We start from the raw sequence: 16,158 nt of genomic DNA, 5'->3' as shown, positions 1-16,158 counted from the left end.
GTAAATTAACACAGTGTTAACTCATTAACGTCACTAAGATGAGTATTAATATTAATTTCTATAGATTTATGTTAGTGTATTTATTAGAAATAATATTAGAAATATTTTATTAACAGGTTTCTTGTCAGACGGTCATGTAGAGAGTGATGTAACCTCTAATAGCTAGTTTTAAACTGAGGGTTTTACACTACACGCTTAGTCATTAATCTACTATTAATACCATGGCATGTAGATAACTGTGATTGTTATAAATAACATTAGCACTAGTTAAAAACAAAAGTTGCAGTGATTATACACTTATTTTTGTCTTGATCGTGCTACGTGTCTGCCTCGATGCTGGTGAGTGTTTACTGCCCTCTAGCGATCACACCAGGACTCTCAAGTTAGACATGATAACACAGTAATATTTCCGGTTAACCTTTTCAATATAAAAGCAACATGACGTTTAGATTTATTGATCTAAAAGAAACCGGAAATGAAATTAAAATAAATTATAAGACATTAACGTTCATTGTTCAGAAGTGAGCACGTGTTTATTATTCTTATTGTTATTATTTATCTCTTCTTGTTTTCATTTATTTCTAGTTTTTCTATCGTGCCTGCCTCGACTTGACATGAATCCGTGACTGTTCGCTGCCCTCTAGTGGTCGCAGTGAGGAACGACACCAACATGAGTCAACACGGGTTCGATATAATGGTACAGTACAACCTCCGGTCAGAACTTTCAAAATAAATCTAAGTGATCAAACTGAAGCATTTACGGGTGACTGAACATTAATAAAAATGATGATATTTATTATTGTTTGGTGTTTAAAGCTAGAACTACAACTCCAGAGTACGCAGCAAGGATGATTCAGGTATTTATTGTATTTTTAAAACTATTTAACAAAAGGAGTTATTTAATTTCCCACGGTCCTGAAAGCATCACTCAACTCCCGACAACGTCAGCCGGAACCCGGAAGAGCAGCTTGTTGTGAGTTGTCGCGGTGGCTTGGCTGCTGCTGCTGGTTTCTTCTTCCTCTTGGCTCTAATGGCGAGCTCCACGGGTCCGGGTCGGGCCGGTCCGGGACTCTTGTCCTCGTTGCTGCTCCTGCTGGTGCTGGCCTGGCTGAGCGGGCCGGTCGGCGCAGTGTCCGAACGGGGGAAATGGATCCTCGACATCGACAATGTGAGTTACCTGCTTGTATCGGCGACCAGACCTGACGCACTGGATGTGTTGTCGGTACCGGAGGCTTTTAACGAACAGTTTCCCACGTTAACCCGGTTAGAGAGGCGGGTACGGGAGTTACAGCTTTGTTTTAACGTGGTTTAAAGTGGTTGTGGTTTGCTGGACCACCGGAAGTCCACCGGAACACGCTGCGTTGCGCAGCATGAAAATAGCGTTAGCGCATTAATCACGGAAGAGACAAAGAGTTTCAGTCACATTAGCTTGTTTTCTGAAGGTAATAAAGTCATGGAAAACACCTTCACAGGTAGGACACCTGCTCAGGTGTGACAGTCCAGATGTTTAGTTAGTCTAAATACCTGTTTAGCTAAACCCGCAGGTATTTTTTTTATTAATTTAATCTTAGTTTGAGAAGCTGCACATCCTGATATTAAGAGTTTAATGAGGTGATCATAATAATAAGAACAGTATTGCAGCTCCTCAGTTGTGACTGGAGGCTGAGAACATTCATAACTGTGATAATTATAATAATAATAACAGTAACAGCAGTTTAAACTGTAGCTAATTATTATTGTCACGATCAATTCATCGATTCTTACTTTGTTGATCCTCATTGATTAGTTGTTTATTCTATAAAATTAGTGAAAAATGCCCAAAGCGATGCCTTCAGGCGTCTTGTTTTTGCATCGTTGGAACCAGCAAATATCTTTTTTAAATAGATGAATCGATCACGTTAATGTTTTTATATTAAAATGATATAATCGTTAGAATTCATTATCGTAGTAATTATGCTGTTTTGTACCTTTCACTGATGTTTTCACTGAGATTCTTCCTGAAACTGAGCAGTTAACGTGTTTTTTTCCACTGACACATGACATGAGAAAGTGTTTCTTTAATTTCCTACAGGAGAGGAAACAGTTTTCAGCATCTCTGTGGCTTCAGTGACAATAATAAGTCAGTTCCATGTATCTACAGTTAAACAGGAAGCTCAGCGCTCTCCTCTCTCCTCCTACAGTGTTTTATTGCAGTGTGGGAGGAGGAAGTGCATCTGTCTCAACCTGTCGATCACTGATCACATGGTTCCTCTGTGTCTTTCTTTTTCGGTTGTGTTTGTGTTGCTTCAGAATATCCACAGTAGAGTGCAGAGTAAAGCTAACAGGTGTGAGTTTCCCTGGACGTCTGATCATGTGTTTGTTTTTTTCCAGAAAACGTTGAAGGAGAACAACCTCTTCAACTTCACTAAAACTCTGTTCAGTAACAGCTCTATCCATCTCAAATGTAAGAACAACTTTTCCTCCTCCAGTGTTTGTGCTTCCCGTCTTTAAAGGAGCTGTCCTACATTTTATATGGATGATAATCAGGTGTGTGTGTTTGTTGGCAGTGGTGGCAGAGACCTGTAACTCCTCAGCTCCGTTTCCGTCTGAACATCTCCTGGTATCTGAGGAACTCGCACTGCTACGATGAGATCAGCAAAATGAACGTAAGACGCTCTACTGAAGGCGTGACGATACGCTCAGCTGTAAAGAAAACTTTGATGACGTAAAAATGGAAAGATTCTTTTATTTGACTGAAAATCATAAAATGCCAAACAGTGCAGGTGCGTTTTGAAACGTCTCTGTATGAGTTTCTAACTTCTAAAAGTAAAAAATAAAATTTTAAAGTGGCGAAGAAGGAGGTTGACGGCCTCGGGAAAACATATGCCGCTTTTCCATTACAGTTTTCACACTACTCGCCTCTACTCGACTACTCTACTCGGTTTCAGTCGTTTTCTATTCCAACTGAGTGCCACCTCAACATGGGTGGGGTGGTCATAGCAAGGCGGGCTGAAACTCCCATGGCGTCATGACTCATCCAATGCACCACCACCTGATGGAGACCCCTAAAAACCGGGTTGAGTCGAGTCGAGTAGAGCTGAGTAGATGCTGCAGGAAATCCTTCAAGTTGCTCTTCTGGAGAACGCGTTCAAAACAAATCTGCTCCACCTGAACAACATCAGATTTTAATGCAAACACTTCAGGACGCAAACACTTTGTCCCGTCTGTTGTTTATTGTTTGTGTGTCTCCAGGCCAGATATTACTTCAGGTCGACGGAGGTCCAACCAGGCGGAGGAAGTGGATACTATGTGTTCCACCAGTATCCTGAGATCAACTGCCAAACACACGTGAGCCCCGACACCATCTCACACTCACACACTCACACACACTCCAAAAGTAAGAATCTAACAGCATGTGTGTGTTTGTTTTGTGTCACAGTTCGGCCTGGATACCTTTGACGCGAAGGCACGACTGAAAGAACAGCCTGTCGCTGCAGGTGATCCACTTCCTTCCACTTCCTGCCTCTTTGCTCTGTCGTAACCAGAGCTGCACTTATAAAGAAGAAGCAAATGGCAGATCCTGAGTCAGCATGACAACTCGCTATGAAGAAACTGACCGCACGCTAGCTGTGTTTATGTGTTTAGTTTGTGATATGTTGGGCTGCAGGGCACTGATAATACCTGAATATGAAACTGCTGTGTAATCACCCTGTTTGCACACAGTAAGTCAGTAATACAGAGCAGGGATCACAGTGAGCAGAAGGTCGACAGACGGCAAACAAACCACATTTTTATTAAAGAGGAAGCTCCTTTTTGTTCAACCAGAAACAACGCTGTTTATTAATACCAGACTCCATTGACAAAAGCAGCAATTTTAACTCACCAGAAACATGGGGAGCTGCTGGAGCTCTGCTGACTCGATCGGTTAGTTTGTTTTTGTTGTTGTGTGGTTACTCATGTAAAGTATCTGATTACTTCTTCCACCACTGAGAGTTACTTAAGAAAACAAACAGAGTGACAGGTTGAGGCAGCAGTAGATTAGTCAAGTCCCCTGTTCTGCTCGGTAAAAATCCTGTTTTTGTCAATGGAGTCTGGTATTAATGAACACAGATGTTTCTGGTTAAACTAAAAGAATCTCCCTCTTTAATAAAAAGGTCTGTCTCTGTAGAAATCCTATCATAATGTTGTCACTTAAACACAGCTGGTTGAGTTATATTTATGTATTTGTGAATGTGTTTCCCTGTTTTTTTTTCTTCTTCTTAAATCTTCGTTCTGTTTTTCAGACAGCCACAGAGAAGACTTCAGGCCGGAGGAGGAGAGAGGTGGCGCCTCCAAAGCCGAAGGTCTGCACATGCAACACACACAGTCAAAGTAGAGTACAGAGTAAAACACAGTAGAAGGTGATTTGATTGTCTGTTTGACGATAAATGCTCGACGTTCCTCAGCGATTTCTTCTTTGTAATTATTAAATCTCTCAGCCTGCTGCATCAGCGAAGGAAGGTGCCTCAGCAGAAACAGGAAAAGCTGCTGTCCCCTCTAAAAAGGTCAGTCAGCCTGCTCAGCTGGATTAGGAGGTTGCTGGTTTGAATCCTGGGATGTAGGTCTGGTATTACAGACACGGTATTTAACCAAATCCACGGCGCTAAGCCAGCAGTGTTATCTCTGCTGACATTTTCCTCTCCACTCAGACAAAGCTGCTGTGTCTCGTTGTAACAGAAGGATGCTGGTCTGGATGTGGTGGCAGAGAGCTGGGAGGACGGACCCTACATGTTCATCCTGAACATCCGAGAGATCAAAGACCCCGCTAACCCCCCCACGCCCTGGAGCCTACACCGTCAGTACACACCTAAACACAACACACACTTTATCAGTCGTCTGAGCAGGACCGTGCTGCCTGTTTAACCATTGACCATCAGTGACGTTACCTGTTAGCTGTGCAGCAGTGTGAATGTTTGAATCGAACAGCTCTGTGCTACGAAGCAGGATTCGCGGTTAGTCACCATGGTAACTGATGCTGAGTGATCAGATCACTGGAAAACTAGTGTCATCATTTCTACAGAGTTCACTATAAAGATCAATAGATATCTTTTATAGATCAGTGGAATCGTTTTGTTCCAGTCTTTCCATATGTCCACAACAACAAAAGCTTCTAACAAACAAAGAGTTTAACTGTTAGATCTTCACTTTGATAGAACAAAGACGCTTTTATCCACAAACTGTCGAAGATTTCCCACGATTCTAAAAGAACATTTCAGTCCGATCGACCTCAGACATGAACTCTCTCCTCAGCCTGACTCTGATAACTGGAAATGATTTCTAGTGTTTCTGTTGTAGTCATTTGATCCTCTTGTTCACATTTCACCTTGTTAAATGTCATTTTTCAACAGAAACGACCTGCAGCTGTCAGCATTACCTCTCATATAATATTAGATTCTTTTCTCATGGTTCTGACAACTCTGCCTCTGTCACATGAACCATCAGGAAATCCTGGGTCGACTTTAACGGTTGATAACCAGCAGTCGTACGACCGCTCAGCCAGACTCTGGTTCAATTCAATTCAGTTTTATTTATATAGCGCCATATCACAACAACAGTCGTCTCAAGGCACTTTTCATATAGAGCAGGTCTAGACCATACTCTTTAAAATAGGTATTTACAGAGAGAGACCCAACAGATCCACCATGAGCAGCACTAGGAGACAGTGGCAGAGGAAAAACTTCCTTTAAGAGGCAGAAACCTCGAGCAGAATAACACAGGTTCTTAGGTTTAATGAAGCAAGATAATGATAAGTTATCCTGGGTATGTTGAACTCACTTCGTAGCACGGGCCTCTGGTTTTTCCTGCTGTGCTTCCAGTGTAAGAGACTGGGTAAAATCCACGTTCTGTGTTCTGTGTATTCAAAAGTTTGATAATCAGGCAGCCATCTCTTAAAGTTACAATCTCCTGAGTATAAACCATTGTTTCTTTGTGTAGCTGTGACACAGAAAGACTCACACCAAAGACAGAGGAGAGGAGATTGTGTTCCTCTTCACTTCTTTCTGAATAGAAAGTGATCTGTGGTCGCAGCAGCTTAAGAGGTCTAATATTGTCTATTTCTGTTTGCAGTGCAGGTCAGCATGGAGGGTCCTCACGGCTACATCTCAGCCTCTGAGTGGCCTCTGATGGTGGTAAGAACACACACACACACACACACAAGAAAATAAATCCATCCCTCGTTACTTTCTGAATTTGAAACTCCTTCTCTTCTTCGCAGTTCTACATGGTGATGTGCATCGTGTACGTGCTGCTGGCGGTGCTGTGGTTGGCTCTGTCAGCCTGTTACTGGAGGGATCTGCTCAGGATCCAGTTCTGGATTGGAGGAGTCATCTTCCTGGGCATGTTGGAGAAAGCCGTTTACTACGCCGAGTTCCAGAGCATCAGATACGACGGCCTGCCAGGTCAGTGAAAACTCCCACAGAGGTGATTTGTTGTTGGTTCTGCTGACTGGTTGAAAAGCACGATAACGTGTCCTCCTGCAGTCGACGGGGCGGTGGTGTTCGCTGAGGTGCTCTCCGCGGTGAAGAGGACTCTGGCCAGGGTGTTGGTGATCATCGCCAGTCTGGGATACGGCATCGTCAAGTACGTTTTCACCTGCTCACAGACGTCTGGGATTTGTAGTCGTAACATCCTGAGGTTTTCTTGTATCAGCACCCAGAACCTTCAGGAAACTAAAAGTTCCCTTCAGGCCGTTGGTCGCCTGCATTTCCAATCTGGTCTAAAGACTTGGGGAGATTAGGAAAATTAGTGGCTGACGGCTTAAAAACTGACGCTGCAGGAGGCTGTTGCACTCCAATCCAGCAGGTGGCGATAATGTTAAAGCTCATACAACAGAAGTAAGGTGCCTGCAGTTTTCTGCTTGGTTTTCTTTGTAATGTTTAGAACAACATGTCTTTGGTTGAGTAAACAGATCTCAAACGCACCTGTTGACGCCTTATGAAGCGTCGGATTTTGCTTTACACATATAATAATAGAGTCGGCGCTCTAAATAAAAAACATGTTCAGCTGCGAATTCTTTAAAACTGGTGGCTGAAATGAAAGTACGACCCCTCCACCCCCCGAGCAGGGAGCTGTTCAGGGGTCAAAACTAATGATCATTTTCATTAATATACTGGTCCAAATTACAAATACTCATCACACATCATCAGGTTGTTTGTTTTATCAAAACTCTTCAATATTTAAACCCTCTCACTCTTGATCTGTGTCTCCATCAGGCCCAGACTTGGTGCCTTGCTCCACAGAGTCGTCGGCGTCGGTCTGCTCTACCTGATCTTCTCCATCATCGAGGGAATCCTACGGGTCAACGCTGTAAGTCACAGTGTGTGTGTGTGTGTGTGTGTGTGTGTGTGTGTGTGTGTGTGTGTGTGTGTGTGTGTTTTAACCTGTCTCTCCCTCCAGGATCGAGGCAACAACAACAGCAGTAGACTTTTGTGTGACATTGTTCTGGCCTTCATTGACTCCTGTATTGTCTGGTGGATATCCTTTAACATGTACACAAAGATGAACATGAGCATGCACGCACTTCCTGTATCAGTGCAACACAATGACACACAGCAGTGATGGTTTGTAATTAAAACCACAGTTGACTGCTGTAACAGAAGAATCTGGGCTGAGGGTGTTGAGTAAACAAGCTGCTGTAACTGCAGCGGCGTCTCGGCTTCGAAACCTGCGCAGCAACATCGTGTTGCATGATGGGATTTAGGTCTTTTTTCAGTGTGACCAAGACATCCTTTAGACTGTGTTGATACAGTCAGTGGAATGACGTTGAATTAAGGTTGTGTGTGACCAGAAACACACCAACATCTGATGTGTTTCATCCAGCTACAGTGAAGAAATCATGAGGGTTGGTTAATGATCATAAGCAGGAAATGCTGCAGTTAATCACCACACACAACTTTCACAACCGGCCTTTTTGAGGTCAGACAGTTTGTTTTTTCCAGAGCTGTCACGACCAATTTCAAACTCTCACTTTATGTCTGCTGGGATCAACCCAAACATGACCGCGTTCAGTTCAGTGTTGGCTGCGATTAAATCAAACGTCAGTGAGGAGAGACACAGGAATGTTTTATCTCCAGCTGCTGTTCCTGCTGCAGCCACAAGAGGGCGATAAAAGCCCAGAACCTGCTTCGTCCTCTGTCTGTCTTCCCGTCTGGACTCTGGCTCCTCTCTGCATGTCGGGCTCTGCAGATCTGACCGTTTGTGTTTCGCTCGCCGGGTGGGACAGTAAGGTTTTTCTGTGATGGCTGACCCCCTGTACAACCGTTAAACCCCGCCCACCTGGTGCCCCCAGTCAGTCAAAACAAACAAACTGAGGATGACCTGCAGCTGCTGTTTTACCTGTGTCTGCGTTTCTGTTTTCACGTCTCTCATCCCTCTCTTTTCCTTTCACTCTCTCTGTTCGCCAATCCACCCTTCATCAATCTGCTGCCTTCTTTCCCTCCCTCTCCCTTTCTTTTCTTCCTCTCTAGGCTGAAGATGATGTAGTTCTCCTGGCTGCTATTCCTCTGGCTGTGCTCGACTCTACCCTCTGCTGGTGGATATCTGCTACTGCACCTTCCCCCCTTTTTTACTATTACTGAAAGTTTGTTTATCTCTCTCTCCTCTATTTTTTTCTACGTTTCTGCTTCGTTCATCAGCGCGTATTGTCTGTGCTCAGCATTGTCTTATAATTAACAGTTGAATTAACTTTAATTTAGTGATGCATGAACAATTTTAACATATATTTAGCTGTTTACATTGATTCAACCTGTGGCTGATGTTCCTTGACTGCGTTGTCACATCTTTGTGAGTCTGGCTCAGACCATGAAGCTGCTGAGGTTGAGGAGGAACGTGGTGAAGCTCTCTCTCTACAGACACTTCACCAACACGCTCATCTTCGCCGTTATAGGTACGAGAAACTCTCTGATTGTGTTCATCGTTTGCTGGAGCTCATGTCAGGAGTTTAACGCTTGTGTGTGTTTTTCAGCGTCGGTCATCTTCATCATTTGGACGACCAAGACCTTCAGGATGTCCAAATGTCTGTCTGTAAGTAGCTGACGTTTGGATTTGATCAGATTAAACTGTGAAGACGGCTCAGTGGGAAAAGCTGCTCTCCAATTCCTCTTATTTTATTGATTCATTCCTTTGTGTTTCATTAGTTTTTTTCATTTTGTTTGAAGGTTGAACTAAAGATAATTAGTCATACATAAACTTATTCTGGCTGATTCGGTTGTTTGGGAGTTTACCTTCTTAAGCTTTCTCTGTTAATGAAAGTTAATAGTTAATTTTCTGACCTTTCTTTAACACCTGTAAAGTCTGTCACCCTTTGTCTGAATATTTCAGTATAAACTCATCATCTGTGTGACTTCCTCCTACTCATACATTTTTAAACTGAATGTGTTCTTTGATTTACTTTCTCTTAAGTTCTGTCGGGGAAATTTTCAGGCCAGCGGAGGAAGAAAAGCATTTCATCTTCCTGTGAATGAACATTTTGGTGTTTTCATTAAATAAACCCCTCTGTCTGTCTGTCTGTCTGTCTGTCTGTCTGTCTGTCTGTCTGTCTGTCTGTCTGTCTGTCTGTCTGCAGGACTGGAGGGAGCTGTGGATCGACGACGCCTTCTGGCGCTTCTTGTTTTCCATCATCCTATTGGTCATCATGTTCCTATGGCGACCGTCGGCCAATAACCAGAGGTTAGGGGATGTGTGTCGGGGCTGCTGCTGTAACTTCCATCCTGTTTCGAGCTGTAAAGTGAAGTCAGTCTCTCTGTCTGTGGAACAGGTATGCCTTCAGTCCTCTGGTGGACGAAGAGAGTGAGGAAGAGGAGAAGGAGCCCATGATGAACGAGGCCTTCGGTCAGAAACTTGCCGCTCTTTCTCTACTTTACTACTTAGTCAAATCAAATGTATTTTATCATGATGTAAATCACGTCTTCGTCTCCATAATTTCATCTGTTTCTTTGTATTTTTAAAATCTCTTAATGTCTCCAGAGGGGATGAAGATGAGGGGCGTGAAAAGTGATTCAAACGGCACGGCCAAGCCCAACAAAGTGGTGAGTGATGAGAACATTTGGAGGCAGTAAAACCAGGATGTCGTGTGTCGGGCGTCAGGCTTTTATTCGTTATGTTGTGTTTTCCAGGACGAGGATCTGAAATGGGTGGAAGAGAACATCCCGTCATCTATGGCAGACGTGTAAGTCATCATCAATGCTACTGATTGTTACACAGCAGAAGTTATTACTGTACTCCATTACTTCAGAGGTGATGCTGAAAGTTTTCTCTCCACAGCGCCCTGCCCCCCCTGCTGGACTCTGATGAGGTGAGTCCTCTGGTTTTCATTCATTAACTGCTCAAAGACAGTAAGAGATTAAAATAAAACAAAGTTCTATTCAGTGTATCAGGTATTAAACGGAGGCTGCTTTGGTCAAATTGCATGTTATCTTTAAATATCGCCTAAAGCTGAAATGAACTGAACCTGAAAATGAATGCGACTGTGCACAATTAAAACAAAGACAGTCAAACCCTTCTCAGTTATTGTTAAACATCAGGTGCAGATAGATGTGCATCTGCTTTAAACTACAAGAAAACTACCAGAAAAACATGTAAACACCAAAGAAGAAGAGAAGATGGTGATCTTTGTAAAAGATAGAAACTCATCAAAGTTAGTTTACTTCATAAATACTTGGCATGTATGAAGGTTAAAACACATTTTTTTACAGCAAAGAATATTTCATCATTTTGTTTTACTGAGACCAAGTATCACACACACACACACACGCACACACACACTTGTATTATATTTGTGAGCAGCAGGGGGCAGCAGACAGTCAGCAGAGAGCATCAGTCGCCATGGGTACGTCACTGAGTTGTTTATCCTCTTCTCTGTTGTCATGGCGAGCAGAACAGCATGAAGGTGTGACGCCTGTTTGTTGCTGCAGACACTGACGGTTACATCAACACAAAAATCCACAGAATATAAGAAAACAGATCATTTCTCTGATGTTCAGTCACTGTCTGTTTTATCAGACTTTATGTTGAAGATGTTTCCTGTTCATTCTGACCATTTCCCAAATTATTTACTCTTTGATCTCTGAGCTGAACCTCTCTAAGTCATCCAACAATCAACAAAGTGCCTCTTATGTAAAATCAGTTTCTTATGTAAGCTGCTGTGTGCTCACTGATAGATATTAAAATCCATAGAAAATATTAAGTCCTCGCCCTTTATACTCTCTGTGTTGTGAGGAAGGGAAGGAGGCAAAATGAAGATGATTCGATGATTTTATGTTTTCAACCACAGGCTGTTTGACGTGGGAGAGAACACTAACAATGTAATGAATCTCCCTTATTACAGGATGAAATTAAGGGGAAATAATTGCCTTAACTCCCCACTATTCATGTCCTAATGGCAGATTATGTAATGCACTCTAGTTATTTAAGAGGTAAATTAAGGAGAAATCTGAGCCTAACCTGCCCATTATCCCTATTATGACAAATTATGTAATTTATCCTGATTAAGTAAGGGAATTAAAGGGACAGTGCTTCGCCCTGCCGCCATCCCAGTGCTCATTAGACGAGAAACTTGAAGCATACCGCTGGTTTCTTTGGTTGGTAAATGCAGAATTTAGGGAAAAAAAGGAGCTAAAAATAAAAGGTTTGGCTTTGTTTGGTTGCTGCTCGTCACCTGACGTATTCCTCCATCAGTCTGCCTGAAATGGTAAACTAGTATTGAAGCAAAGAAGCAGAGCTAGCTTCCCCTTTAAACCAGACTTCTTATTAAAACTGGACAAATTGGCTTCTTCATGTCGACAGTGATCTCATCTGTCACTCGTCCGTTTCCGGCTTTCATCCATCACGTCTGCAACTAAAGGAATCATCTTAACAACGTCGGCCTCCTCGCTGAGGGGGCGGGGTGGGAGATGGGGAGAGAAGGGAGGATAGGGTGATTCAGAAAGTCTGAAATACTGCCACTGATTAAAGATGGAGGGAGAGCGGGGGGGGTAAAATGGTGTACACCGTCCTCCACCTTATTTTGCACAAGGATTTTTCAAAGGGACATTTCAAAACCTTAAGCTAACATTTGAAAAATGTAAACCCACTGTTAACAGCTTCCTGTGAAATGACTGACTTCACATCAATACAGTCAGAGTTTTACTGGAGCAGCATCTAGTGGCCATAAGTGGCACTGCAGCTGAATCCCCTTAGGTTGCATTCTGACCTTTACCCCTTCACGAAAACAATGTGCAGGTCCCGCATTCATCAGATTCAGACGACTCCATTGGAAGACATGAGCCAACAAAGATGGCTCACCTCCTTAGAAATGTAGCTACACAGGGGCGACCTGATAGCCGAGTGGTTAGGGCGCGTACCTCAAAAAAACCTTCAGCAGCTTGCATTTTGCATTGCTGAGCGATATAGACAAACCAGCACAGTGTGTTGTTGTTGACACATTTCCATCATATTGTGCTGACCATAAATGCAGCTTTAGTAAGTTTATAACCGTCTCTTTGCAGTAAATACATGTCGAGTGTTCAGGGTGTTTGTTTCTCAGACTAATGGCAGTCCACCTGAGTCCACATTCTTTCAGGGCTGTTTCTTTTGGTTTTTACTGAGCCCATTAGTTCACAGGGAAATCTAACCCTGCAGCGTACAGTGATATTTTAGACAGCAGTGAGCTTCCCACTGTGTGTTTAGTCCTTAACCTGTTCCAACATGACCAGACAAGATGTGGTCCACAAAGAAATTGTCCTCCCACTTTGGAAGAGGAGTGGAGGCTGTCACAGTAACACATTAATACTCGCACAAAACATACAAGATCAACCAGGTTCATCAGATCAGATGATTAGTACAGATATAAATGAACCAAGTTTCCTCTGGTAGTTGACTGATTGAATCATTTTCTGTTGCAGGAAATCATGACAACCAAGTTTGAGATGTCCAAGATGGAGTGAAGCAGAAGAACGTGGAGTTGGAGTTGAGTCTGGTAATCAGACGGAGAAATAATCCAGATTAATATCGGTGTACAAGGTGGAGTAGAAGAGAGGGATGGCTGATTAAATGCACATGTGAGGAGAGATAGACAAACTGGTGAATGAAAGAGGGAACGCAGAGAAGAACGAGTGTTTGCTTTACGAAGACGGTGGTGTCGGTATGTGATTAATCCCTGAATTTATCAGCTTTGTAAGCCTTGATTGTACATACACTGGGAGTAAAATCAATCACAGCGACACACAGACCCTTTTTATTTTTTCTTTTTATTGCCTGTTTGTATTTATATCTATATATAAATATATATATATATACATATACAATATATTTTGACAAATAATGCTAATGAGGTTCTTTACCTTCTCACCGTTTACATACAGAAATGTGATTTCCAGATCTTGTGTCGTCAGACATTTGGTGTGTTCACTGTTGCCTCGACAGCAGCTCCCCCTGTCACTGCTGTCAGGATTTAGTTTTGGTTGTTTTTCATACGTGGTGAGAGAGTTTTATTGGCATCCCTTCAACCTGTAAAAACCAAATCTGTAAATCAGAAAGGAAAAAAATGGACGTGAATGAGAATGAAATGTTTTCTTACGTTGAGGTCATTGAGGGAGGTTTTTCTTTGCATCCAGTCCAGTTTGAGCCATGAAATTGTTCACATTCGGACAATTTCTCTTTATAAACTTACTGATATCTTCTGTGTTTTTGCTGAGTGAGACTTATTGTATTTCCTTGTTTTTCTTTGTGTCTGTGTGAACAGGTTTTTGCAACAAAAGATCGACATATTTCCTCCATCTGACTCATCAAAGTCAGTGAACAGTTAGAATATCTTCGACTGACTTTAACAAAATACTGCTTTTATCTTTAGCGTTGGCGAACTGCAACCGCTGCAGAGTGAATCTCACTTTGTCACTTTACGTCCTCCATGTTGATGGTGTGTGTTTAGTGATCTGTGATCTCCTCAGTTTTCAGGTTTGCAGAACCTTGTTGAAGAGGTTTATAGGCTCTGATTCACCAAACCGACAATCAGCCGTTGGACGCCATCGCGCCGTTGTTGAGTGTCTTGTTGTAGATTGAGCCAGTTGAGCTGATGGCTGAGGCACAGCTTTTCTTTATTTTTCACCATTTTTTCTTTTCCTACAGTCACTGAATGCCTCCAGGCTTTGCAGTGTCAGTTGATCAGTCCAGTCTGAAGAATTTAAACAATGGGATGGACTGCCTTTAAATTACTTTCATGGAAACATGTCTGTATTGTATAGATTTCCATGAAGTTTGGTGGAGATATCCATGTTGCCCTGTGGATGAACCCTGGTGACTTTGGTGTTCCTCTGATTTTTTTCCTCTAGCTCAACCATAAGAATGACGTTTTTCACGTCACCCTCAAGATTAATGTAACTTCTCATCTTTTGATTTGGCCAATGCCAAACTAATGACATTCCCATCAGCCTCAGCTGTCCTCTGTGTTTAGTGCTAATGGCCGAATGTTAAAATGCTAACAGGCTAAGCTAAGATGTGTTCTCTCACTGAGATGCTAGCATGGCTTCAGACAGACAGACTGCAGGCTAGTTCCTGTATTTCCTCTCACACAGCCACGACTAATAAACATAAGACATGAGGCGATACAAAGAGTTTGATTGGCCAATCAAACGTTGGTCTTTGACAGGAGTTTTACTGAGTTTCTTTCTTTCTCTCTTTCCTGTCTCTGTTTAACAGGAAAGTAAAAATGATGATTTGTAAAAAAGTGCCAGACAAACTCTCAGAGTGTGTCCATCTGTTCAGGTGTCCGATGTCCTCCCCAGTGTCGTCTTGTTTGTTTGCTTCAACACGATCTCTAACTGTATAAACATGGTCACTTACACTGTCTGCTTCCACACACTCACACATATTTACTCCTTTCTCAGCCTTTTCCACGACAGCAGCCATTATTCCTCTGAGTGGCCTGTTCAGCTGGCAGCCAGCTCTCTGTGTACATGTGAACATAAAGACTATCCTCTATATGTGTGTGTGTGTGTGTGTGTGTTCCAGCCTTTTAAGTGTTGACAGTGACTTGTCTGAATGGACTAAATGCTCCATACATCACCAGTTCAGCCGCTGGAAAGTCCACTCTCCCCCTCTGCTGTCTGCTCCCATCAGCCTGCAGCAGCTCGCGCTCTGCTCGCTGTTATCACAAACATCACATTCAGCGTTTGGGTTTTTGCCTCAGCGAGGTTTGAGGCTGAAATTATGGATGTCATGATCCTAATCTGAGGTCTTTAATATGAGTATCTGGACATACTTAAGTCAGATTGAGTATTTTTGTTTTTACAGCAGAACTGGTGAAGCCAATTCAGTTTAGATTAGACAGGTGTGACATCTAGTATTGTTTCACTTTAAATCCAGTGTGCAGGAGTTCAGAGCCATTACAAGTGAAAGATGTTTCACTGTCTACATGCTTCATGCTCCAGACTGATATTTAAAAGCCTTGTTGTTATTTTTGCTGTTAATGGGTTTGAAAGGCTCAGTGTGGATTCTGCATCAGTTTGATGTCTCCACAGCTTAAATGTGTTCCAGTTCATAGTCTGTCGTTGTCCTGGGTTATGTAAGTTACTGTGCTGTTTGGTTTGCAATTAAATCAAAAGTTAATAATAAAAACTGGGAAAGTGATAAAACACTGGGTGTGGGTGTTGTGACTTTGTGTCCTGTGTGTGTTGTCCTTCAGGATTCAGTCTCCTCAGCTGCGATGTGAATCAGACTGTCCAGAAAAGCAGCAGTTTTATCTCCATCTCTCATTGGATTGGTGCTTATCAGCCACTGTACCTTGACCAGTCCTCCTGCCTGATGCATGAATGTGAACAGCTGCTCGCAGCAGCAACACACAGTCATACAAAGCAGCTGTAGATCATTTTCCAACCTGCTTTTCTCTTCCTCTCTCATATTTTCTGTTTTACTTAAGATGTTTTTTTCTCAAGTCCTGGAGAGAAGAGTTACTGTGAATTCAGAGATTTTTCTCATCTCGTCTACTTACCTAACTCTCTCTTGCTCTCCACGTACGTCTTGCTGCAGTCACTGCTGCAATGTTGTGGAACTTTATCCCGACAAGTTTCTCCTCGATCGACTGTTTCTTGCAGCGCTGCTGTGGACAAAAGCGTAAGTTCAACATCAGATGCACAACCTGGGTATAAAATGCGTAGTCCTATGATTCTT

The 16,158-nt window shown here is 42.6% G+C and overlaps 1 protein-coding gene across 1 annotated transcript; it reads left to right on the top strand.

Moving 5' to 3' along the window:
• The first annotated feature begins 655 nt into the window (after positions 1–655).
• Positions 656–15,625, top strand: zgc:162698 (Transmembrane protein 87A-like). Its single transcript, XM_051065607.1, is given in 23 exon segments — positions 656–697; positions 923–1,168; positions 2,371–2,443; positions 2,547–2,578; positions 2,580–2,645; positions 3,232–3,339; positions 3,416–3,469; positions 4,263–4,322; positions 4,476–4,508; positions 4,696–4,813; positions 6,085–6,146; positions 6,233–6,416; positions 6,498–6,597; positions 7,230–7,323; positions 7,414–7,493; positions 8,796–8,902; positions 8,981–9,039; positions 9,581–9,684; positions 9,773–9,846; positions 9,982–10,043; positions 10,131–10,183; positions 10,279–10,309; positions 12,897–15,625. Coding segments are annotated over 23 exon segments (1,869 nt in total). The 5' UTR covers positions 656–670; the 3' UTR covers positions 12,939–15,625.
• Positions 15,626–16,158: the final 533 nt, after the last annotated feature.

Source organism: Lates calcarifer, linkage group LG21 (assembly GCF_001640805.2).
Source record: "Lates calcarifer isolate ASB-BC8 linkage group LG21, TLL_Latcal_v3, whole genome shotgun sequence".
NCBI classification, from domain to species: domain Eukaryota; kingdom Metazoa; phylum Chordata; class Actinopteri; family Centropomidae; genus Lates; species Lates calcarifer.
Note: the sequence above shows the minus strand (reverse complement) of the source record. Positions and strands in the feature narration are given on the sequence as shown.